Raw genomic sequence first — 27188 nt, 5'->3', positions numbered from 1 at the left:
ACACATAAAATCAACATTTTATACCTTCCTGTTATTCCTAAGATGTTTTCTAACCACAGCTGAAGAAAGAGTGGAGATGTCCTTCTCAGAGGAGACATGGCACAGCTCTTATTGTTCTTTATGCCAAAAAGAAAATGCCCCTGACGGATGTTCCATGAACGATGTGTGATAGATAAAGTGCTGCTAGACGCATTGTATGAATGTGTGTGTCAATGGGTGAATGGCAAAAACTGTACTGTAAAGAGCATGTTGTGGGCTTGAGTGAAGTCATCAAGACTAGAAAATAGTTATATATTATATTATATTAATACAGACCATTTATCATTTTCAGTGGGCGAGATAACGCAAAATGGCGGGAGGTGGTGGGAGGTTTGCACTTTCAGAGCGCCCCGTCTAGTTTCTGTTGAATTACTATTTGCATTCTTCAAAAGTTTCTTTTTTTCGGGGGGGTGATGATTTCTCCAGGTTTCAATATTTGCAATTTATGATTGGAGCCACATGTAAGTGCTGGTAACGGGTGAATATTGTGAAGACTAATGTCTGTTTCCTCACGTCCACCGAGGAGGTCATTTTTTCGCCTGCCTTTTTTTGTTTGTTAGTCCGCAGGATTACACAAAATCTATGCAACCGATTTACATTAACTTTCGTGGAGCGGCAGGGCATGACAGAAGGAAAACCCCCAAAAAGAATTTGGTACAGATCTGGAACAGGGGGCGGATTCAGGAAACTGTTTTCGCTTTCTTTGACATTGCAAGATTAACAATTTTTCAACATTTTTGCTGATTTTTTCTGAAAATAATCTTGTTGATAAAAAATGCAATATGTTTTGTAGTTTATAATGGTTACATAAGGGGACTTTTGGGTTGCGTTGGTATGCCCTCTACTGAGTGACGGCTTAGTTTGTATTTTGATATTCCACGAAGTAAAACTTTATTTATCCCACATCTTGCTCAACAGGAAGAGCCACAGTGATCCACCCGTCTGACAGGGAGGAGGCGATCCTCAAGCCACTGCCTCTCCTCTGTGGTGGAAGACAGTGGGGAGCATTGTGCGTGTCGTAAAAAAGCATCCACCTTTATTGACTCAGTTAAGCCCCTGCTGTTGCTCCTGCATTCACCATTTAGAGATAACTTCCTCTGTCATAACACAAATAAAGGCGAAACACGAGCTGTACCCCCCCCCCCCAGATCAGCCCCTCTGCTAATTACCTGAGCGTACGCTAAGCTGACAGGTGAAGGTGCGCGATGGATGTCTCGGTGGGTGGGTGGGATGGAGGGGGGGGGCTGGCCAAGGCTGACACCACTCCACTCCTGTGACCTACCGCTGAACTTGGACCTGTGAGAAAATAACAGGTTCTCCAATTAGGCCGCCAGTGTCTCACCGCAGGGCTGTTTCTGGAAGTCTTCCTTATCTTGCCACACAACAATCAGCCAGGAGGGGCTCACCGGCCTGTGGAGACTTGCAGCTCGCCTCACAGACCTGCCTCTGCGCCTGCCAGCCAGAGCCTCTGTTTTCACAAGGATGTGGAATAGGAAAACGTTGGCACTCATTCCCAGCAATTAATGCAGATATACACTGTACGTGCTCCAGAGGCTCTAACCAGGTGGTGGATTTGAGGTGCAGCAGCTCGGTGTAACCCTGAAGAGACGGGCATCACCATTTCTTGAAGATCCAAGTTTAGCACATTCCTTACAAAAGTTGATCGTATAAATTCAACACAAGTTGTGTTGCAGTTGCTGAGCAGCAGATTTTGAAAAATACTTTTTAAATGTGTCAAAGAAAAGACAAGGGAATGCTTTATTGTATAAATGGAACCATTATTTTTAAATTAAAAAACAGCTCAAAGTTTTTCCAACAATGAAACCATTCAGTTTATTCTTTGAGCTTGAAAAATGTAAACTGTACCACGCTTCCAAGAGATGATGCATCTTCTGCTGTTGAAGGCAGACACACACACACACACACACACACACAGATGGAGCATGCTGCGGGTGTTTGCACTTGGTGTCAAAGCACAGTGTTCATCACTCACTGCTAACCTCTGCTGTTTGCTTTAGAAATCATCCATGTCCAGTATCAGGCACTAAAAATACACTTCAGTTTGCTCCTCACTCCGTCATGGTCACGGACAGAAGCCCTGAGGTGCGCCACAGGCACATCTTGTTTGCCGTATAGATAAAGATGATAAACGTCACAACATGGAATGCTTAAATGCTTTGTTCTCCCCAATGTGATTTATGCTGAACTTTGCCTATGACTAATACATCTTCAAGAGCTGTCCTCAGTAATGGATCCGCCCGAAACTCCAACCTGCCAGAGCTACTGTAACTGTTTGATTTACACACTCGGCATGACATGACAGTGCATTGGAGGATAATTTGTGGAGTCGTTTAATGGGATTCTGTAGGTGACTTCAAATTGTCGTTGGAGCGGTTTTAATTATGGAAACATAAAAAAACAAATGGGCTAAAAAACAGTGTGTAGAAAATCTGGTTGAAGCAGCATGAGTGTGATGCATTAGCTATGTGAAGTTTGAGGATAGACATTCAAATTAGAAAGAGGATTTCACACCATTCCACCTTAATGATACCAAACACAACTTAAATGATGGCTATTTTATTAAGTGCATTTAAATACATAAACACATACTTTTATATGGTATATGGTAAAAATGATTTTACACAAACCTAAAAAAAAAAAAAACAGCAAACAAGCTCACCAAACACGCATTGTATTTACATCAGAAAAATACTGGACTTTTCATATGGAACAATAACAAATAAAAATAAATCTTTATAAATCCAAAAAGAGTGAGAACTCTTTTAAAATGACAAATCTTTGCAAGGAGTACACGGATGAGTCAGTTAACAACATAACGCTGAAGACAGCATTACGTCGATGCAGCTCTAACGTGCTGATTCAGGTAGTCGCGCAAAGGCTGCGAGCAAAAAAAGAAGTAAAAAAAAAGCTGTTGATTTACTCCCTCTGAGATTCTGTGGCAGCCTAGCCTACTTAATACGGCAGAAACCAGGAAAAAGAAGATAAGGAACGGCTGTAACATCATACATACAAACTATTTTAATCCAATTTAAAACAGCAGTTAAAAATACTGTTTTACATATATATCTGGCAGTATCATATATCTTATACTTTATACACATTTCTACAGTATGATACAGGGTGTGTATGGCTTGGCAGACATTTTTCAGTTGGAAACAGAATGCAAGGAAATCATGAACACGGTTGTGCCTTAAATCTGTACCTACGCACAGTTTCTAAACTTTACAATCTTCAAAAAAAAAAAACTGCACGTGTAATAATCAAAAATCACTCTAGAAAATATACTTGCATTTGTCATATTCATCAACAGTTTAAAAGCTTTCCTCTGAGACCGTCAAGGCACTGTAGCCATTTTAATATCCTAGGTTTTTGGCAGTGTAGAGAGATGTACTGTATAATACATAAATACAGAGAGACACAAGGCAAAAGTTTGGTATTTTGGCACATGCACTGTGTGAGGCAGCTTTGTGGATCAGGTGTGTGTGTGTGTTTGTGTGTGTGTGTGTGTGTATGTGTGTGTGTGTGTGTGTGTGTGTGTGTGTGTCTGTGTGTGAGATCTTGTCATCACAATGACTCGATGCTGTGATGCATGTCACTGTGTGTTAAGGCTTGACTGACCTATTTGGATTTGACACATTTACACTCCTCTTACTGTGGACCCGGGGCCAAAGTTATACCAGTGCAGTCAGTGTCTATGCAGGTTAGCTCTTTGTATGGTTCATTTTCCAGTACACAAAAAATGTTTTAAAGGTGACATTAGGTAAAGATTGGACACTGATATGTCTCCAGTCAAATCCCTAAAGCAAATGGCTCTGAACACCACACAGGTTGTGTTTTTCTTTCTTATTTTCTTATTATTTTGACAGTGATCCTGAGGCACTATTTGTTTTCAGGTTGGCTTAGTCTTTGGTTGCGTTGTTGTCGCTTAGCTGTCTGCGTGAGTCTCTGATGGCTTGAGGAGCGGCACCTCTCGCTCAGATTCCTCCAGCGCTCTGGCCGCACTGTGAGTGTCTGAACTGAGATCTTGAGGTTCCAGCTGAGACGCCTCCGCTCTGCCAGCCAACGCCACCTTGTCAGCCTCCCGGCTCATCTTCTGCTCCTCCTCCTCCTCCATCTTCATCCTTCGCTCCTCAGCCTCTATCTCCTCCGTGGTGGGAATGGAGTTCTTCTTGGGTCTTCCCTTGGGCTTAGTCGGGGCCTCGTGACCTCCTTTGAGCACCTAGAATAACACGTAGACGACGTTAGGCGACTGCTCCTGGTAACAAATGGCAGCAGCAGTCAAAGGCGATGCTTGCTATTATAGTAATTAAGAGAAGACATATTGCTGCTGGCCGCCCCCCCGTGCACTCATTCATCTTTAACGATTTCACACTTTTCTTTTGATCTCTGAATTGTTGACCCTTCTGCAAAAGTGTTTGCTCACACTGCCGTCATCATAGGTCACACCTCACACTGCGGTTTGTCTTTACACACCCTCTCTTCCTGCTATGCTGCGGCATTACATTTGCTTCTCTCACCAACATTACATTGAGCAGTTGGTTAGTATGTCAAATTAAAGACTCCTGGGAGAAAAGAAAAAGCTCTGTTCCGTTAATGACAAAAATGAATTAAGAAAGAAATGCAAAGATGTATCCTTCAGTGGCACATATGAGTGATTTAAAAGACTTTTGGTTCCCCAATTTTCCTATATTTTGAATTTTCGGTCCTTTGTGAAGGACGTTCACGTTTGGCCAAGATCTGTCATATGGATCATGTACAGAGCAACTGCCTTTCAGGGTTTAGGAAGATCACATTTAGCATCCAATTTGATGTAAAACTACATTTATGCATTGATTTCATGTCATTTACAGATGTAGTATCTGTGCATTCACACGCTCCTCAAAGGGCCGCATTTCTGTGAGAGAAGTAACAAGGTCTGGATAGGAATAAGAAGAGGAAACATGCCAGGCTTCACTGTGGTGCTCACACTTACCATTTTCTTCCACTTCATACGCCTGTTTTGGTACCATGTTTTCACCTGGAGCTGTGTGAGGCCAAGTGACTGGGCCAGGTCTAACCTGCAGAACCAGAAAGAAAAACAAGCTGCACATTAGACATAAGACATTTCACACACCTACTGCAAACTACTATATTATTCACATGTTTATAAAATCCATTTGCATCACTTTTTCAAAAAAAACTGCAGGTTTCATGCCAGTCTACCAAAGACACCATGTATATCGTAAATCTACTCATTATATACATAACACAGTTTGAGGTCACCAAACGCTCATTGGTTGGTACAGTAACATTAGCATTAGAGCTGCTTGTGCTCTGGCCAAGAGCTAACAACTGCTACACTGCAACAACTAGTACATTTCATTTACTTATTTTAAGGTGGTATTCATTTAAACCAAGTTTTCTTCTTTTTTTTTTAAAGCGTCTTTAGTAGGGAAATCAATTATTGATTATAAATATCTCATTTCAAATTTAAAAAATGACTTCAGTTTGTGTATCAGTGCTTTCGTCTTCAGGCCATTTTGACAATACTACTGATAAATGATCATTTGGGTCAATGTAATCGTTATAATTTCATTTCTAGTCCCCAGCATTGCAAACTCAACCTCAGCATGCATTACAAGACTTTTCCAACAGCCTTAATTCTGTCTTTGTTTCTCGCAGTGAAGCCGATTTTGCTAATAGCTCGAGTTTGACACTGTACACCTGCAGCTAAAGGAAACAGTGTTTGAAACATCCGAGGTCAGTAACCCAATCATAGCACTTGTAGCTAGATGATTCTAAATGTTTCCACCACATGTGTTGATCCATGACTAATAGGGCTATTGGTTGGTGCGAAATGTGATAGCTCAGGAAGGGGACAGATAAAGTAAGAAAGGCATTTGTTAAGGAGAGGAGCGGCTTTCGAGGCGTTTTTCAAATGGGATTTCCTCTTCCCTGCTCGTCTCAAAGTCTTTAAGAGTCAGATGAAGGGTTTCTCTTACCCACCGACCACAGAGTGAAAGGAACCGAGGTTCATTTGATGGTGAAAGTGGAAGAGGAGACAGGGAAAAGCAGTGAACGGAATCTAAAAAGCAGAGCGACGACAAATCCCTGAGATTCATGGGATCATCTACACAACCCTATACCTTACATAAAGAGCTGCCAGTGTGTGTGACATAGCCTGGTCTTAAGCAGGGCAGCGACTGAAGGTGAGAAAAAGTAATTGCAGAAGGAAAAAACATCCCACTTATGTCTGTACTCAATGGAGGGAAATCACACACTTGGAGAAAACGTATTTTGAGTTTCTCCCTCTAGGCAAGACCGCCATTTTGTTCCAGTCTCAGACCTTTTTAATGGGGGAGTCTTGGCTCTAACTACGCTTTAATAATAATAATAATGATGATGATGATGAGGAGGAGGAGGAGGAGGATTAAGGCACTGATTATTATAATTGGAAACTCCGTAAAATCATTATTCCTCTACGCTATAATTAATTGTAAATCTTTTTTCAGGGATAATTCTGGTTGTGGTTCCTGCTGCTCCCCCATGCACAGTCTTGATTCCAGACCGCAGAGTTCCCAGGCCAAGAAAAAGAAGATAAAAAAAAAAGTGAAGTTATCTTTGGATCACAACAAAGTGGAGCACGTCACACCTTTTGATGTGGGGTTTAAATAGGGGGGATTTTCTCCGTTGATGTTTTTCCAAAAGCAGGGTATTTAATTAATTTTGAACACAGTGTCAGAATCAGATATTTTGACAGGACACAGTATTTTGGCACAGCCACCCGTACGGTGGTTGGTTTTGATCAGAGAGTTGTGCTCTGCCTCGGGGCTTCTGCTGTAAGATGAGTCATGGCGCCTTTCCAACGAGTCCAGGCTTGCCAAGATGTGATATATTTAATAATGCATCGTGGGAGTTTTCCCCGCGGAGGTGACATAAATAGCAGGACAAATAATTTTCATTTATTCCAAATATGCAAATGTCTTTTCAGATTAGATGTGGTGAGCAGATATGCTGCAAAGAGGGTGTGAGTGCAGTCATCATGTGTGAACATATTGTACATGAAGTTTTTAATCACTACTGATTCATACTCCATGTCTATATACTGTATGTACATTGACATGAAAAGTAAGTGAACTATTTGCCGTTTGTCTGCATATATGTAGTAATTTCACATACAATGTGGTTACATCTCCATCCAATCTAAAGCTGAAAAAGTCTTTGCACTAATACCAAACTAATCGCTGGGTTGCTCCGGTTGTGTTGTTGGAAAAAGCATGTGAACCTCTGTCAGTCTGGAACCAGATTGGAGGTGTGGCTTAGAGCTACTTTGATTTGTAGAAACATTTTAAGTTTGCTGTTTGCTGCCAATGTGAACCATGCATAGTAAAGAAAGAGATCTCATTTGCATAAAGCTGGAAAGGGTTACAAAGTTAAAAGAGCATATGAGGTAACAAATAAAATAACAAAAAAGACCTCCCAGGGTAACAGGTGGGAATCAAAGGAGCTGGTTAACATCTCTGTTCAGGACTCCACCTGAGCTGGATGATACGGCAAAAGTTTTATCAAGATAAAAATATAGATGATAAGTTATTTTTGCTCCTGAGTGAAGGTTGTGGTTTTAAATTCTTCTTTGATAGCAGAGAAACACTTGACAAACTGCAAAACATTTTACAAATCTGAGCTATCAATTATGTGTTAAACCTCCTCACTGTGTTTTAACAATGCATAAGAATTATATCGATATAGTTTGGGCCTTTGTTATATTACTATTGATGACAATTTAATTTACAATAAATAAATAAAGGTTAATGTTTGGTTGCCCAGCCCTAAATTCACCATTCACAAATCATCATGCATGGTTGCATGGAGCAAGTCGTCCGTTGTAGGACACTATAAGGACGCATGCTGTTCTGCAAGAAAACATTTGTGCAATTCCTATAGTTTGCAGTAGAGCAGCTTGACACTGGAAGTTGCTAATGACATTTTTATAAAAACGTTTTGTGGACTGATTACATTGACTTTCATTTGTTTGGAAACAAATGTGCAGCTCTACCTGGTGTAAAAGGTGTTCTGCATACCACGATGGAAAGATCATCACAAAGGTGAAGCACAGAGGAGGGAGCCTGATAACTTAGGCCTGCTTTGCTCCTGCACTTTCTCAAATCAATGTAATTGTATTTGTATAGCCCATATTCACAAATCAGAGTTTGCTTTAGAGCTCAACAATCTGTACAACGTGCAAAATCCTCCCTCTTTACCACTCGACTAGGGTGAGGAAAAAACGACCCAAAAGACTTTAACCAGGGGATAAAAACCTAAAAGAGCACATCAACAAAACAACTTAAATGGAGAGGAGTCTCATGTGCAAAAAGAATATGTCTGACCGAAAGGAAGGGATGTGGGGGGGCATGGGAGGTTGGCGTGAGCTCCGATGAAGCTGTGCGATGCAGCAGCACAGTGAGCCTCAACATCGCAGAATGAGTAAATAATGGCTGAGCTGAAGCACCAGGTAAAGCTCTGTCATTCATTCCTGAACATTGTGCACTGCAGCTACAGGAGCTGCAGGAAGCTGCTGCAGCAGAAAGAGGTCTGACCAGTTACTTCATCACTTACTTTTTACTAGCAGGACTGTATGTGATTGTTTACTGGGTGTGCTCAATAAAGACACAAAGGATAATGACTGTTTGTGTGCTATTATCTTAAAAGCCTTGTGTTTACCTGTACTCTTGGCTTGGATCAAGAACACATCAGATTGTATGACCATTTATCCCAGAGAAACCAGGTTCTTCCAAAAGGGTTGCACACTTTTTTTTTTGCTTTCCACAGTATGAAATAACACATTTGAGTAACGTGGGTTCACAAGCAGTTTTAAATTCTTAGTGCGTATGTGAGGGGAAGCTTTTTACAACATTTATGGTCCAATACTATTCTGGGTTAAAATGGAAAAGTGGCCTGCGGGCCAAATATAAAAGTGAGACGTTCAATAAAACTGGAAAATATGGGCCAACCTCATGTCGGGTCCCAAAAATGACCCAGAGAATGAAAGTTAAGACCGAGACCGACAGATATTAACATGCAGCTTACTTCATCTTATCGTAGAGAGCTGAACGTGCTTCATGTGCACCTGCACATGTGAGATGATTGGCAGTAAATCAATGTAATACATTTGTGTTTGCTTGTGTTGGCTACCGTCCCCGTTTTCTTGAATAAGGCAGTGTTTCTTTGTTGGGGCCTTTTTCTTCGCTGGGTTAAAACGTTACTCTTGTCTCAACTAGAATGCTGAGGTAATGTTCTGGCTTAGACAAATTCACATTACATGAGACGTTCCCCCCATGGGATAAATAAAAAAAGAAAGAATATGATGTTAGTTCAACCACTGCGCCATAATTGCACTTGTGGCTTTGAGAATGTGTGCGCATGATTGCACTGTACTTTCAAACTGCTCTCACTGCCAGGTATGCAGGTTATCAAAATGTCACAGTTGAGTGACACCTATATGACTCTGGTAGCTTTCATGTAGAAATGTAATAACTGTGATGTTGGTTACCTGTAACACATCAGTGGTTTGTTTTCTTCACTGTGACTTAATCACACAATTATTTAAGTTAGCTATGAGGTCAGCGCTGTCATGATTTATTATTATTATATTATTATTATTATTATTATTATTTATGACTTATGCAGAGTGTTCTTTCAGTTCTCAGTGTGCGTGCGTGTGTGTGTGTGTGTGTGTGTGTGTGTGTGTCTAATCCAATCTACCTAAATCGTTTTCACACCTTTCACACAAGTGCAACACAGCAGGTGTTCAGGTGAGGAGGGGGTGGAGCAGCAGACAGAGGCAAGATGTAACATTGTAATTCTGCTGCAGATGTCACATGTTTTTGTTTGTGGACACCGACATGGCCCTTTTCACCAAAAGCTCTCTACGCTCGTCTATGTGTATGGCTCCACTTTTTCATTCTGAGATATTTGTATTCTTTTGTTTTTTCCCAGTTTTGCGTCTGTAGTGTGTAAGAAACATTACCAACACACCCACTTGCTTACAGTGACACCTCTGGAGCTTCTCCTGCTGTTTTCTCATATGAGCTCACTGGTACATTCTCCAGAGTTTTTACTAGAGGGCTGTGGCTGGAGAAACTCCAGAGAAACTCCGAGACTCTCTGGAAATTTGCAATCTCACGTGCAGCCCCTCCGGAGAATGTCCCGAGATTCTAAAGAGGTTCAAACTATGTCTTTCTGTATCTATCCTCTATCCAATCAGATGTGAGCGTTTGAACTACACTGACCTGTCTGGCGTGGAGAGGTACTTCTGCTTCTGGAACTTCTTCTCCAGGCCCATCAGCTGGAGCTCGGTGAAGATGGTGCGGCTGCGGCGTGGCTTCTTCAGGCGGGGTGTGCTGCGCTCCGTCTCCGACTCGCTGCTGATGCTGAGGGGCGTCTGGCTGGGCGATGGCTCGGACCCCCGCGGATGCTGCGGGGAGAGCAGGGACAGGTGCGAGGGGACCCCGCCTGGAGACTGTGGCTGGGGGAGGTGCGGGGGCATGTTGGGAGGCTGCCGTGTGATCACCGAGAGGAGCGGGTAGGCCCGAAGCGATGAGGAGCCTGGGGGAGCAGAGACGGTGCGTCAGATACAGACAGAAACAGAAAGAAATGCATTAAGGAGTGGATAAAACACAGAGGAGAAAGATTATGTTATCCTTCTGATTCACAGTAAGTTTTTAGTGGGCTCCTCTGTCACCTCGGTTGTACAGTTATCGACCGGTTGTAATTGCTGAGACAGCTACATTTTTAATCGCACTGTTTGCTGTGGAGAGCGTTATGCTTTTGACCTCCTCCATGTAGAGGGCCGTGACCTCGATGACGCAGGCTGTGTTTTACACCGCTTCCCCTGAACCCTTCAAATGAATGATTATTTTTCAGAGGTTGTTAAATGATAACTGGCTTCCCAACACAAAACCACAAGCACACACCGAGCCTGACAGCATCACACACACACACACACACACACACACACACACAAATTCAGACACAGACTGAGCTGCAATAAAACCCCAAAAACTAAATCAAACGCTGGTGAACTAATAAAGTTTTTTTTACCCCTCTCTCTCTTAACAATCTCCCCCTCCTATGAATGTGCACAGTCATATACAAACACACACAGACACACACGCACACATCTTTTCTCTTTATCAGGGCAGACAGAAGCAGCAAGACGCCAGAATCAATAAAAAGTAACACTTGTCTGGAGCCGAGGCGGGAGGGAAGGAGACCAGGAGGTTGGCCGACAGGATGTGGTGGGTCAACCAAAGTGAACATAATATCTGCCAGAAAAATCCTCACAGCGTCAAATATAAAAAACCAATCCGTAAAAAAAAAAAAGAAGCAGAATTTACAAGCAGCCGGCCCAGCACAGCTCACACTGTAATGCACGGTCTGATAAGAGGACACACAGTGGGGGGATTATGGTAGTGGAGGAAGACTATATAGAGTGAGATAAAAAAGGTGGACAATGGAGCAGAGAAAATAGGAGGTTGTCAGACACACACACACACACACTCACACACACACGCACACAAACACACACACACACACTGCATGTGTGTTCCTGTGCGGTAGATCTTTCCCCCAAACTCCTCATCCACCGTAACAGAAAACATAAACACTTGGACACACATGGAAACCTATTCCCCACAGCAGTCATTAGGTCAGACCACAACTTTGATTTTTTTGCTAGTTTTCTGTTGTTTTTCTCTTTTTTTCTCCCAGAAAATATGGATTTTTGCACATGTGGAATAAAGCAAACTGAAAAAACGTCAGTAAAACCTACAGTACATATGAATTGTGCAGAAATAAACGCCACGATCAGATGTAAGTCAAGCGCATGAGGAGTCTAAGCGCTGCATGCACAGTTGCTCTCTGCACACATGCAGACACCAGACACTGCCTTGGGCTCATCATGACATCATAGTAAGGCACTGAGGTCATCGGTAACCCTCCAGCATTTAGAATCCTGCTGTTGCAACAGGTCTGAACAAGAACGCCTCCTCACTCTCTCTCCCGGCTTATATTGCTTTGAGTTTTTCTCCCAGCACTTATCTGTATTAATGTTAGATTGTCTGACATCAGTTGATCAGTGGGTTTAATGCATGTTCTCCTTTATATGAGGGATTTCACATGAACGTCGATGGAGATGTGATTCATGTATTACGATAAGAGACCAAGAGTGAGAGGAAACGTTCAAAACATGAAACAAACTGCCAAGCAGCCCCACGTGGAGGGGCACTGGGTGAAGAGGAGGTATTCTAATACCCCATATATCACATCAAAATACAGTCATTTTCTGAATTATGTTGGATCAACTGTGGAATGGTGGAAGATTTGATATTCTGGGAGAAATCTTGGAATTCTGGAAACATGTTCAGTAAGAGATCAAAAAAGTTTTGGGTATCAATTTTAATGTATGGATCCAAAACTTTGCATACCAGGTATATTCTTTGAAAGCCAGACGGCCAGAGATTTGAGTTGCTGTCTGAAAATTCTGATCTTAATGAAATGGCTTTAATCTCCCCTCAACATAATGCAATGGAGACACATAATAAAAAGAGCTCTTTATTATGGTGGAAATTACAGTGAGACTACAGCTGAAACCAGACAGATTTAATATCTTAAGCTATGACAGAGCTCTAAGCACCTTTTTTTGTTTTTAATCTTATTTATACAAGCGTCTTTCATTTCCTTTTATTTATGGTTCCCTGTATCAGAATTGTAAGTACACCTATTTGGTTTAGTGGACTACTCAGAGATAAGTCAGGGGGCACGCTCCACAGGAGGAAGTATTGAGATGATGCCGATATGGTTATACCTCCATATGTATTCTGTCGTATTATCTGTGGAATAAATAAAAGGTTTTTAAAAAAAGAGAGAGATTTGTGAAATCGCAGCCACAAAAGGCAAGTGAAAGTGTCAGTCACGTCAGCCCCGAATGAGAAATAACGTCTGCGTTTGTCTTCGGGACCGTCAGGAAGTGTCTTGTCAACAGCGAGCTTGAAGTTGTCTCCGGACAATCCCTCGGAGGAAGTGCAAGAGAGGAGGAATGAAGAAAGAGTGAAAGAGAGAGCGAGCAAAGCGAGAGAGAGAAATGTCAGCCCTCCTGGTGACTTTCCACTGACGGCGAGAACGTCTCTCTCTCTGACATGTTGACAAGTGCCAGAGTCCTGTCAATAATCTACAAATAAACTGTTTTGAGTGTAGCTGCAGCCGGGGCCCATGCGAAAGGCACACTGATACTCTTGATAATCACAGTGGGAATGTGAGGACTAGCACAAGTGCTTCTTGGAAACCATTACAGAAGACATACCTGCTAAGAATAGATCTAAGAAGAGCCCTTTGTTAAGCTTTCATACCAACAATTGGCCAACAATTGTTCACATAGTCATTACGGCGTAATCCTCATTTAGCAGACCACATTTTTATTATTTGAAATGGCTGTCAGGGAGCATTTTTATTTTTACACCTGCATGACAGATGCATGCAGCAGCTTTTCGAAGGCCCACTTTTCCCTGCACTCGTCTGTTTCTTATCCCTTCTTCTCTGCCTCTTTCTTTCTCAATGGGAAGCTGAAGCGGATGATTCACGGCTAAGCTACGACATGTGCTTGTGAACTTTTCCCATGTTTTGGGTATAAACCGGTGGTGACAGCTCGAGAGTTTCTCAGTTAAACAGGTTTTTTTTCTTTTTTTCTGCCTTGCCCTTTTGAGTGTGCAAATAAAACGCTGTGAGAGTGGGAAGGGCAACAGGCCACGCAGCTTCTATATCTGTCCTGACTGATTCGCTTTAATTAGAAGCATTCACCTTCGGGACATGACAGATTAGATCGATGTGATCATGATTTTCAACCAATCAATCAAATCTTGCTGACTTTAATTCTCAATAGTTTCTCAGGCGCACACTGGCAAACGTCTTTAAAAGGACTTGTGTTGAGCACAAGCCTTAACTGTTTAATGTGAAACCGAATCCGCACAGGTCTTCCTGTGGCACCTGAAATCATGCCTGTAGCGTAAACTGCTTTCAGAACTGATTTATTGCTGATCCTTTGTCGCAATAGAGAAAGAAATCTGATGGCAGCTAGGAAGTGACGAGTAGATGACAGGTTGTCAAGCATTATCTTTTACTGTGGGTGGAAGCCGTGCACAGGTTTTGCCTTTGTGTATGTGTGTACTCTCCTGTGTGTGTTGACGTGGGTGTAATCAACCCTTTCAAGACGGCTTTGTGCTTAATGGGAGGCTTTATTGTCTGCAGCAGATTAGGGTTTAAGATGCGATGAAAACCCTTCTTTTTGCTCACTTAGATTTGTATAAGCCCTCAGCCGGGATACTGAGCCACTGAGCGCTGGCCCTCAGGCTGCACACACTCCTCCTTTTTTTTCGTGTATTTATTTTTCATCATGCTGTCAGGTGAGATTATACCTCAGTTGATCCTAATCTCTTTGCCTCCTCCAGAAAACACCACTAAAAGCCCTGCCCTGGGTCCCGCTGAGAGACAGGACTCCAAATGAAATATTATAACCTGCCATTACGTCACTCGCTGTTCAGCGGCAGTTCATCGTCTCTGATCCGGCTCTAACTGACAGGGAATTAACTCCACGACAATTAGCCACTGTGAATGTGCTAAATTAAGCTCGGTGTTCCGCCACTCATATATAAAAATAGACTGGGCGGCCATTGGAGAGATGAGAAAAGAGTCAGACGTAGGAAAATGCAGATGGAACATTAAGCTGAGTGGCGCATCACTGATAAACAACACAAAGAGCAACAAGCGGATTGTCATCAACTCCATCTCACAAACATTATTGCCATCACTGTCTTTCAGCGGCCTCCACTGGCAGCAGGAGGTTATAGCACCACCTTCCTTTTTTTCCGGATGAAGAAGTCAACTTTTCATTGTTGAGGGAGCCACAGCAGCAGCTCAGGGGCCGGACGCCTCCCTTTCGGCCCTGGCCCCCGTAAGCCTGCCAGCTTCTATATCCAGCACTCAAAAGCCATTGATGTTGGGGAATATACGGTGTCTCACACCCCCGCAGCTACAAATAAGTGGTGGGCACAGTGTTCTGATATGCACCGCAGGTCACTCTATCCATCCAAACAGAGGGGTGCCAAGGCCCTGCCACAGTGCCCTCTAGCATGTACGCCTGTCCATATTGGAGGGATGAGGGAATCGCTCAGACCTATTTTTATTCACCCGCCGCTGTCATCATCAAATTGCAGTGGCTATTATTTCAGACTTTGGGGCAATTATCCTAATGGTTACTAGAGCGAGCAGTAGCCTTTGAGTTGTTCGGATTTATCTGGAATTACAATTAAGAATCAATCAAGAGGTTTGGTTTTGACAAGGTAACATGTGCTGTGCCAACTGAGCTTTGTTTAGCTATTTTGGTCATCTATCTCTCTATCTATCCGTCTTTCTATCTATCTATCTATCTATCTATCTATCTATCTATCTATCCGTCTTTCTATCTATCTATCTCTCTATCTATCCGTCTTTCTATCTATCTATCTATCTATCTATCCGTCTTTCTATCTATCTATCTCTCTATCTATCCGTCTTTCTATCTATCTATCTATCTCTCTATCTATCCGTCTTTCTATCTATCTATCTATCTATCTATCTATCTATCTATATGTCTGTCTATCTGTCTATCTATCTCTCTCTCTCTCTATATCTATCTATCATATATCATCTATCATCTATCTCTCTATCTCTCTATCTCTCTATCTATCTATATCTATCTATTATATGTCATCCATCTATCTATCTATCTATCTATCTATCTATCCATCCATCTAGACATACATAATTACAACCCTCTTGGTGAAATGGATATAAAAGAAAGCACTACACGAAGTATTAAAGTTTTGATTAGTTTTAAAGCAAATGTGATAAATTTAAGTGATTTTTGGTTTGTTTCCTTCCTTCAGTGTCTCCAGTATTAATCAAGCTACATAAATGTGAAGTATAGTTTATCTTTTATCAGTGTTTTTACAGGGTGCTGCTACTGGCCACGCACCGTGAAATCCCCGTTTCCTGCTCACAACTCTGGGTCACATACTCCGGGTCACATACATTAACAAGATACAATCGTTCCGTCTGCAAATGTCCAGCAGCAGCTAAACTCATTAGGAAAAAAAAAGGCCTTTGATTCAGCAACAGCCACATTAATCACAGCAAATGGTATCAAATAGACTAAAGGCTGCAGCACAGCAACCAGGGGCATGTCGGAGTGAGATTTGACTTTAGCTTTACTTACTATCTCGCTGATCCTTTCTTTTTTTTTAACTGTAACTACACTGAACTTATCAGTGCAGGTATTTATCATCTTGCCCTCAAGCATCACTGACATTCACTGACACTTCGATTGTCAACACTTGAGCTGCTGTGATTTATAAACTTCAGAGTGAGCAGCTTCAGGAGGAAGCTACATTCATTGTTATTAATTTCTTTTAAATGTTCTCCATGAAAAGAAAATTAAATAATGATGCAAACAGGGGATGAATTTAAGAAAGGACACATTGTAGTAGGATGCATTGTAATAGATATAAGTATCAATATGTTTATTTGCACAGTTGTATGCACAAGGAATTATGATTTTAAAAAAGTAAAAAGGACAACTTTATCTCAGCTCTCAAAATGTGCCATTACACTATAACCCAAAATACACTGCAGCGCAAAAGTCTAGAACTAAAATCAATAATATAACTGAGATAATACATAAAAGTGCCAAAAGTTGAGCCAATAAATAAACACTTATCATTTACCTTTTTTTTTTTAAATATAAATATTTATAATAAAAAAGAAGAGTTGTCTTACCCGAACATGAGTGGAGAGGCTTGGGCCGGACAATGAGAGAAGGACACACCGAGTAGAGAGAGAGCTTCTCAAAATAATCACAAGTCTCCTTGGAGAGGATTTCGTCTATCATGAACGTCTTGTAGCGCCGCCTGGCCGCCTTCAGCTGCCCGGGGGAGGAGAGCCTCAGCTCGGCTTGACAGTGCATGATCGGCCCCTGAGCGCCGCGCCGGTACCTTCCCTGCACAGCGCGTCTGTGTCGCTCGGTGATGCCTGTCTGTCTGTCTTAGGTGCACGTTGACCCGCGTGTGTGAGTGTCGGTGCTGGAGGTTCAGGCGTTTAACGGAGTCATGGTTTCATGTGTTGGAAGCGGTGCAGCTCTCCCTGAAGTGTCGCGCTGACGATCAGCAGCCTTGAACTTGAGCTGCGCACAGCGCCACAGTGGGAATAAAGTGAGAGGTGCTCACACCCACCGCTATATAAACCGTCCCTGAACACATCTCTGCTGCTCCGTCTGGAGCCATGCTCTCTCTCTCTCTCTCTCCCTCCCTCCCTCCCTCTCTTTCGAATACACTCATGCACTGTACACGCACATGGCCACCTCCCAAATACTCCCCCATACACTCAAATAAGTAAACACTCTCTGTAGATTTATTTATATTAATACACCCTAAAAGTTGTTTTTAACCAGAATAATGAATTCATATTAATTGACTCTCAAAGATTTGGTCAGGATCAGGTGATGTTTTTTTTTAGAATAAAATCAAATGCAATCAATACAAATAATTAATTTAAAACTTATTCCTATCATTATCAACGTTTCAGATCAAATACATTAAATAAACTCTGTGGTAGCTTATTAATAATGCGTTGAGAACATGGGATTACCCAGTTGTTTATTTTTGTCGAATGATTTATTCGAATGATTTATCTTGATTGGTTTATAATACATTTATAACTGAAATTCGTATTATCTTAAGCGATAATTTATTCTCGAGTGTGCTTTAGACATTGCATCATTTAATGGTTTTCTTGAAATTGAAAATCCCATTGCTTTCCCTCTAATTCCCCATTCATATATATATATATATAATATAAAGAGGATTAGGCCTTTTTAAAGAGTGTCGATAGCAGCACTGAGCAGGTTTAAACCAACGTGTAAAGGAATAATAATTAGTAATTAAGAATAATAATAATGTGTATTTATTGCTGGATTAAATGCAAGAAAAACATTATGAGCACCTTCGTACAGGAGGAACACATCCTGCTGTTAAAGTCCTTTATTCTTTACCTGTCAAACAAGCTGCTGTGATGTCTTGTGATTCATCATCATCACGACATGAAAGTGCGCAGAGTTCCCGACAGAACTGAAGACAAACATCGGAAAGACTTTCAAACAAGATGCGCACTAAATCCGGGTTTTAGGACAATATGAGGACGAGGACATAAAACAACTTTTAACAACATCGCAAGTGTCAGGCAGATCGAATGAGTAACTAGAATAATTAATGTGGGGATATAACTGAGTTAGAATAACTCATTTCCACAGGCTCTATCTTCTGATGCACTTACTTACATTTTGTAATTGTTTATATTGTTTTTAACACGTGAAAAATTATGTTGACCTACTTTCGCTCTCAGATATCGCTTCGATTATTAATGAATGTTTTTGAATATATTTTAGAGTGCACGAGCGAATACGTATTTTATTTGTTTTTCATGTTGTTATCCAACAAAAGAAATTCTGTGAAGAAAGATATTAAGTTTCAATTTTCTATACTTTGAAACGTCGGTGTCCTGAGAGGAGAAACGACCATCATCATCGTCTTCGTCGCATGAAATGGAAATACATGTAGCCCGTGGAAGGCTCCGTGTTCTTCGTGTGTCGGGACCGCGGAGGAGGACCCGGGGAGGCTCGGCTTCTCCTCGGAGCCCTGATGATCAGAGAGGAGGGACATGGGAACTGCTGTGGGAGGTGAGAGAGGGAGAGAAGCACTGCAGCCACACATTCTAATTATTAGGCCTATTTAAAAAAAAACTAAAGATTGAAACTAAAATTATTTGTCCGATACTGCTACTGTTAATCATCCCATCCCATTATTTTAGGCGTAATTTTAGGCCGCGACTGCTCAATTTAATGTCATTTTATATATCGCCAAATTAGAACATACGTTATTTCAAAGTACAACATAGTAAGGTCGAGACCTAAGATTATAGAGAAACTTAACAGTTCCCACAACGAGCAAACGCTTTAAAAAATCTCTTAAATACAAAAAAACAAAACTCTACAACCAGAATCAATTTGCCTCAACAGGTTGGGTTGAGAGGAGAGAGAGACTCCAAGAACAGTCTAAACTCTGTAGGACTGCTTGTTATAATGAAAATAAGATATTTATAGATATGTTATTGATTGCAGCACCAGCTAATAATAATGATATAATATTTTAAGGAAAGTAACACTGCCTGAAAAGACAGAATTTGGCCTGGTAAAATAATAATAAAGTAATAGTAATAATGATAATAATAATATGAATCGATATCTTGGGCTCCTGTGGCACCAGTGAACCCAGTAACCCGAGGTGGAGCCCAGACTCATCAGGAAGCGATGCCGCAGGCGTCTGCTCCCTGTTTTTTTGCGGGGGGCTGCTGCAGGGGGGGAGGGGGGAGGGTGTCTCCGGGTGTTTGACAGTAGATCATTTCAGGAGACACGCTTCTATATAAATCCACACAGCAGCGGCTACCGAGCGGCCCCTGTAATCCGCCCGCTCCGGGGCTGGAGACGCCAGAGCAGATCAAGCAATTAAACGAGTTATGCCAGAGCCCGTGGAGCGTAACACGGGCCCTTCCTAGTACCGACACCGGCCACAGGATACTCTCCATTAGAGCCGTGTGGTGGCATCGGGATGCAATCGGACACGACGCAGATTACAGGCAAGACACAGGAGCTTATGGGCCAGCAGGGTGCAAATGCACGTCCACTTCTGGACAGCGGGGGGTTTATTGGAGGAGGGTATTTCATTGGAAGTTGTCATGCAGAGACATAAGCACTTTCGGAAGGGTAGATTACGACCTCAACGCGCTCATTAAGGGATTGTGATCATCCTTTGTTGCAAGCAAACCTGAACACGGTGGCATTAGTGCTGAAAGGCCTGAGGGCAACATGAGAATGTCAGGATGAAGGGGCTTCAAATTCTGGGATGGTGCAAGAGACATCGTCTTGAATCAAAAAAAAAAGTGGTGTAAAGACCGATTCTGATTAAAGACGAGAATAAACCTGGACCTAATTGCACGTTGTAAAGTGAACAGAGTGGGTGACGAACCCACGTGAAGACTTGAAAGCATCCTAAATAGAAAGGTCAAAAGTGGGAGCCGATCATGTGGCTCAGTTTATATTTAACATCTTAATTGATTGAATGAAAGGATGTGTGTGGCGCCACCTGTAGATTACTCCATAACCGCTGCACAAGTGTATTAGTTACACACGGGCCATTTATAGGTGCCGATAAGGCCGTGTGTGCATGCATTACAGCATGTAGCATCAACATACAATAGCTCACTTAGTTAACTCTCACACACTCACACGCACACACACAACACAGGGAGACCCGCAAATAGCATTCATGGTGTGGAGCCAAGAGCCTGGCATTTGTAACTGCGGCCACATGAAAGACAAGGCAACAAATCACTGATATTGCTTTATAATAATGAAAATGTTCATTGTAAAACAGTTTGTCGTACAGACTCAGAATTAAAAAATAAAAATAAAAAGACTTTTTCTTTTTCTTTTTTTTAGAAAGAGCAAGGTCATGTGATCTAACAATAAGAAAGATGGTGCCATATTGCAGTAAAAGTGGTGCTGGTGGAATCTTTAGCCGACACTGTCATTGTTCTTTTAGTGGCAAAATACCTGAAGAGTTAAAAATTCTGGCAGCACCATTCAAGACGATTTGCATAACATAAAAACTGACTGACACTTTAAATCATTTTTTTTCCATGTCTTTTGTCTTCCAAATATGACTATGAGTCATGTCTGATTCTTTTTTCTGTCCTTGCTCTCAGGGTAACACAATTCTTCACCTCTAAATATTTAGCGACAGCTTTGAGAAAAACCTCACATGAAAGTAGTTTACAAATTTAAAAACGCCTTAAAAAGTAAACAAAAATGACCATAAGGCATAAGTTATTAAATCTCTCCCACTGGTAGGATCATGTACAAACAACCTGAGTACACATGTGAGTTTATCAACTTAATTCATGCTCTTCTTAAGGAAGCTGTGCACAAATCTGTGAAGAACTGAAGTCTTTACAGAAATCCTCAGTACGTATCAGTACCGCCGCCATCTATTATCCTGGTGGCCACGGTTGCTGCCCCTGTCGTCATAATGTCTGTTTCCGCCTCTGCCATCATGGTGACGGTTGCCGCTCCTGTCGCTCTGGTGCTGATAGTTGTCCCGGTTGTGTTGCTGGTGACGCCCAGAACCGGACTCGTCCCCGTAGCGCTGGCTTCTGGTGCCGCTGTTGGCGTTGGTCGGATGATGCCGATAGGGGCTGTTGTCCTGTTGTCTCGAGTTTCCACCTGAGGGCGGCTGCCTCTGCTGAGTCTTGGAGAAGCCGGAGTTCAGCTCGGCCTGCCACATCATGTTGTTCATCTACAGATGAAGAGAAAGGACAGTTAACAGGGCCTGTGTTTCCTCCTGTTCAATGAAGCCAAAGAGCATGTTTCTATTGCTGTCAAATTGTATAGTGTAAACATAATTTGTTACTGAGGAACAAAACTAAAATTAAGCATTCTTTATAAATAATTCTGTCACTACATAGCAGTGAAGCCTCATTATAAAAGTGGAAAAAAAGCTTACGATGGCATGTTTCTGCAGATTATCGGGCGGTGAAAAGAGTCTCTGCATCTGGGGCGGAGGAGTATATGGTGGAGAATTGAAGTGGTTCGGCGTCCTGTGAGAGTAAAAAGAAAATATTTTGTAACACCAACCCAAACAAGTCTACACAGTGTCAGGTGTACATAATATGTACCGACAACCAGGCACAAAATCCATGTTTGACTTCTCAACGGCTGTGATTATTTGAATTATATCACTTATGCATATATGAAGAAACCTTTTCAAGTCCCATTCATTTACATCATCAGACAGCTGGGCAATGAGCCATGGCAAAAAAAATTAGGGGGGCAAAATTAAAAAAATTAAATGTAAATTCTGCAAGTTCTTCTACCAGTTTGACCAAGTTGAATTCAAGGCTTTTTAATGATGAATGAAACGATTAGCCAAACAGAGAATAACCTTCTTTCTGTCTTTCCTACAGCCAAGCTGAATGTAGCCCAGGCAATTCTGACCAGGGTTTTGGTCAGTCATCAGGTCCACATTGGTTTTGTTTATAGTTTTATTAGTGTATTAACATTAAAAATTATAACAATTATACATTCCGCCGAAGCAGTTCTCTAAAAAAAAGAAACTAATTTAAAAAAGGACAACGGAAGTAAAGTTGAATAAATTATTAACGTGATTAAAATCTACCAAAAATAGTTACGGCATAGTACAGAATATTTCAACAGATTTAAGACCTAAAGATTTGATAATTGAATTTAAGACCCCATGGAAACCCTGGCAGACACGCATACAGGTGATGAAAATTACTGAAAGTTTTTTTTTTGTTTGTTTTTGTGATCACACCACACAATAATTATCACAAAGAGAAATGTTTATGTGTATTCACACCAGTGGAAAAAAAACATTTCTCAGCATTTCAAGCACATTATAACTGTCTATCAAACATTCTGTAAACTCAGACCTCCAGCTAAAAGCAAGCAATACCTCATCCAAGAACATAAATGAGCAACACATAAATCATCCATCCAGCCACATCAGCCAGATATTATTACAAAAGCCTGACAGAAAAGCCAAGTAATGTGACATCCTTTCTTCTAAGCGTTTAGTGCCAAGATCTGTGATGGAATCTGATAAACGAGTCCAGCAGCACTGATACAAAGCCAAGTCTGACAGATCAGATTCCACGGAACTAGATTTGCAACTGAAGTTTAAATCAGAGGGCTGTTCACGAGTGGACAACGTCTGGCTTTCATGGGAAGCGGGTGTGTTGCGGGTGTGTTGTGTTGCTCATAGGTTAAGACAACACAACTAGCTCTGTCCCCAAACCAGCAGTGGAAACTAATGACAAAGACTGAGTTATCTGATCAAAACAACTTACTGAGAAAGTAGGAAGCAGGTCAATACAGACTTCCTTTTATACTAGCAACCATCATTCGAGACTGCAAAGGGATATCAAGACCATCTGTCCCACTTAGTGAGCCAGACTCATGAGGAGTTAAGCTCAAAGGAACCTGGCTAACCAGTGATCCTCACTTTGAGATACAGGCTCCCACATTTATCTCTGGGCACATGCCATTTGCCTTTGTCTGCTTTGGTCCGCTCATCTTTTTTTGATTAGCTGGGAGTTAGTCAAAAACAAAACAAAATTCCCATTCCTGATATATGATTTACACACAGAGCCAAAGAAAAAAAAGGTCCACGAATTAGACAATAGAATTATTTTAAAACTTATTTTCAAGGAATTGGACTGAACCAACTTTTTCATTCCAATTGAAGTAGAACAGTACAAGAACTGTCTGGCAAAACATGCTGTATATACATTGCACTCCCCAATTCATCTCTGGTGCCAATATGTTCAGGTTTTCCAGTAAGGGCCTTAAAACAGTCGCTGCTATTTGGCATGAAGCGTGGAAAGGACTGCATACTGAATCTTCTGTGCGTCGTGTAAATACAAACCAATTTAATTCCACATCTTGTGTCAGAGCTCCAATTTTAAACACACGCGACACTGCCAAGAGTATGAAAACTTGCATGTCTAAATTATACTCAATAAGTAGGAAGCACCTAACAAGCACACAGTGGAGTCGTGCTTCAAAATTATTAACTGCTGACAAACAAGGAAAAAGGCTGAAAAAGACGTCAAGACATCTTTTACCTCCATTATGAAACTGCAGCCAGACTGTACTATAGCCAGGACACTAATGGCAAACACTGAGGTACATGAGGGTTTGCACCAGCAGCCTTCTTTAACAGGTGTGGAATGTAGTCACACCTTGCTCCGGTCGATTGGCTTTATACCAGTTTATTCTGACACAGCCTACACACAAACTTATTTTCATTTTCTCGATCGACATATGGTCAAACCGCACTGGTTTTATGAGATGAGACGTTTACTAGTATGAGGAGGAGAGGGACTGCTGTCTGCCAGGGCTGCAGCCTCACCTACTGGCAGGCAGCTGTATGTCATTTTAACAGTCTCAGGTGTACAAGAAATAGAAACAATTAATTGAATGTGTAAGCGTTTAACTCACTGATCACTCCATGTTGACACAGTTAAGTGTACATGCTCTACCTATGAGCACACCTCAAGGTTCAACTGAGAACCAAAAGGAGAACAGCTCAAAATCAAAAGGCAGGAGGGTCAAAAAATTCCAGTAGTTGCTGTTATGCCAGTGATGCTTTTTGTTTTGTTTCTGGTGGTGCAACAAAAAACATTTGAGACATTCTTACCTCTGGCCGTGGGGGTTTGGAGTATTTGCAGGACTTGAATTCTGGGAGTTCCCTGGACTGCTGCTATGACTGCTTCCTATGACGGAAGAAGACACAGTTTAAGAAAGAAAAAAACATTCATTTGAAAAGAAGACTTTAACTAAGTCATACATGTTATTTCTCTTAAAAAGACAAAAATTAAGATTAATAATATTGTTCAATAGTATTCTGACTATGTGGCTTAAACCACCACCACCAAATTGGCACCAAATTAATACAATGGTAGGTTTCCATAAAATGTTGTGTAGAATAGGATGAAGATAAAATAAAATATGTCTCTAGAGCCGCAACAATCTTAACAGCAGCAAAATCACTATAGTTTATAAAGAATATCTCTCTGGGAGCAAAATAAAAAAGTAAAATGTCAGTAAATTAAACAACATTCTTGACATAAAAACATTGAGCGAGGATGAATGAAGTTGAAATTAATTCAAATTACACTAGCAGTATATATACAGAAATCTTTCCCTGAAGATTGTTTGGAACAGTTCAGTATTAGCTTAGCTAGTATGCTGGGGTTCAATTATACTGCGGTGGCCAGCAGTTGAAAATGTCACTTTTCTACATGTTAAAATTTAAACAAATAACTCTTAGGACTCTTATTGACTGTTTATTTGCAAAGGTTGTATTTACACTTACAGTATTAATAGTGTAGTTTTATTTACACTTACAGTACTAATAGTGTAGTTGACAATAAAGTACATCAGAACGCAGCAAAGAAAAATCTGCATATTTCTATCCAGATCATCTGGTTCAAGCATTTTGCTCCAAAACTCTGAAAATGGTATTGAAAACCCTACATGAATGCATGGCATACATAAATATATATTATTTTTTAAAAATCATATTTTAGGATGTATTGCTATGTATTTAATGTTCACCTTCACACTGCCCTGACAATGAAATTACAAAACAGCAGCAACGCTACTTCACAAGAGGATGAAATGCATCTCCAGTGCCAGGCTTGGGATAATTCAGAAACTGAGGTCTGAGGTCTAACCTGCTAGAGTCTAGTCATCATTCAAATTTGAACAAAGATGAAATACATGACTGAACCTGTCTTTTTCTAAAATGGGATCATTTAAAGATTGTTTTATTAATTGATATTTATAACCATATGTTTCCGACATAACAACTTGGGAGCACTAGTGCTGTTTGACGTAGATTTAGTGAGTATTTGTGCACCACGCATTGTGCTATTTAGCCAGAAAAATAGGAAGCAGTTTTTCAGATCCAAACTCAACAGGGTTATACTCCAGTGTTTTTCTACGACACCTTGATCCTTTACAACCATTTTAGACTTGAGGTCGTTGAAATGAGCACTTCTCATTAACTATGTACTCCTGGAAACAGTCTGCTAGTCAATCTAATTGTAATTTTATTACATAATGCCAATATCTGTGTCGTTGAGACAATGCTCAATCACATGGAAACATGACAAACTGTGCACGCCACACAAAAAACTAAATTTAAAGTTCGATGACAGTAGCGTTAAATGCTTGTTAGCACAATTAAGAGCTACCTAAAAATATTCATGATCGTAATATGTTAACAGTTTGATTCAGGTTGAATTTTTAATTTTGCAGAAACCCTGTGTAACCACTAAACCCTAAAATAAAGAATGAAGTTGAGATTGGATTTAAAAAATAAGGAAGTAAAGAGGTTAATAACACTGTCAAATGATGACTCACTGATCCATCATTGTACAGGCATGTCAAAGTCATGTGTAAATACGTATGACTTGCCGTAACTCCATTAGATTAATATGTTCCGAGTGCCGTAACGTCTGTGTGTAGAACACATTGTTACCGATAAAAACAGTAAACAGTCATCTCACCCGATCTGAACTGCACATGGAGAGTTCTGCTGAACAGCGACGACCCGTCGAGCAGCTCCATGGCATACGGCACAGACACCTCGTGCTTGTACACAGCAAAACCAAATGTTTTCTGTTTCCCGTCCACGTCTTTCGGGATCTTGGTTCTGATGAGAGGTCCTGCCTGTAAAAACATCAATACAGGTTTGAACACAAAGCAGCAACCAGCGCAAGCTACTGGTTGCTAGCTAGCTTGCAAGGCTAGCTAGCTATAAGTAAACATTAACGTATCTTCGAATTATCTACAACGTGTGCACAGCAACAAATGGCGGTGCAACATGTGTAAAGAAACAACACAACGTGACATTTCGACTCTGACACGGTTTGGGGTTGTTAGCATTATGAGTGTTATGCTACACCTGCGCTAAAGCTAACTGTTAGCGACGACAGCACCTGTAAAAAGAGCTCGAACAAAAGCTCCTCCGTCACCCTCTGGTCCAGGTTTCGGATGAACAGCGTCCTGTCCGCTTCATCTTCTATTCCCATCGTGTTTGTGCAGATGGCGACTCTCCCCCCAGGTGGTTTCACGTTGTAAACAGCGCTCTGCTGTTTATAGACGGAAGGCCTTAGTTTGCCGAAAAGTGAAATGCCTTAAGACGTGAGCTTCTGTCGTGGTGAACAGCGGCTACTTTACGACAGTTTAAATCCAGTGTGGCGGTAAATCCAAGCTCGACCTTTATCCGTCAGACAGCTCATGGGCTCATAGGGCTGAATATCCCCAGGTTTAACTATACATATGTAGTCTTCGGCTACATGGTGTGTTTCTTATGTGGTGAGTAAGATTCGTTTTCATAGTAAACCAGACAAAACAGCTTTTA

General features: G+C 41.3%; 2 protein-coding genes across 2 annotated transcripts; both read right to left on the bottom strand.

Moving 5' to 3' along the window:
• Window positions 1-2600: 2600 nt before the first annotated feature.
• On the bottom strand, window positions 2601-17334 carry barx2 (BARX homeobox 2). Its single transcript, XM_035153566.2, has 4 exons — window positions 16906-17334; window positions 10329-10644; window positions 5033-5117; window positions 2601-4279 (listed from the first exon to the last, which is right to left on the bottom strand). Exons 1-4 carry the CDS (start codon window positions 17090-17092, stop codon window positions 3986-3988), a joined length of 882 nt encoding a protein of 293 aa, XP_035009457.1. The 5' UTR covers window positions 17093-17334; the 3' UTR covers window positions 2601-3985.
• A 3232-nt stretch (window positions 17335-20566) lies between these two features.
• Window positions 20567-26975, bottom strand: rbm7 (RNA binding motif protein 7). The gene is made up of 5 exons (XM_035155079.2): window positions 26764-26975; window positions 26332-26494; window positions 24456-24531; window positions 21741-21834; window positions 20567-21533 (listed from the first exon to the last, which is right to left on the bottom strand). Exons 1-5 carry the CDS (start codon window positions 26854-26856, stop codon window positions 21210-21212), a joined length of 750 nt encoding a protein of 249 aa, XP_035010970.1. The 5' UTR covers window positions 26857-26975; the 3' UTR covers window positions 20567-21209.
• Window positions 26976-27188: the final 213 nt, after the last annotated feature.

The sequence above is a fragment of the Hippoglossus stenolepis genome, chromosome 4, assembly GCF_022539355.2.
Source record: "Hippoglossus stenolepis isolate QCI-W04-F060 chromosome 4, HSTE1.2, whole genome shotgun sequence".
In the NCBI taxonomy this organism is placed as follows: domain Eukaryota; kingdom Metazoa; phylum Chordata; class Actinopteri; order Pleuronectiformes; family Pleuronectidae; genus Hippoglossus; species Hippoglossus stenolepis.
The sequence above is the reverse complement of the archived record's forward strand: the minus strand, read 5'-3'. Positions and strand labels throughout refer to the sequence as shown.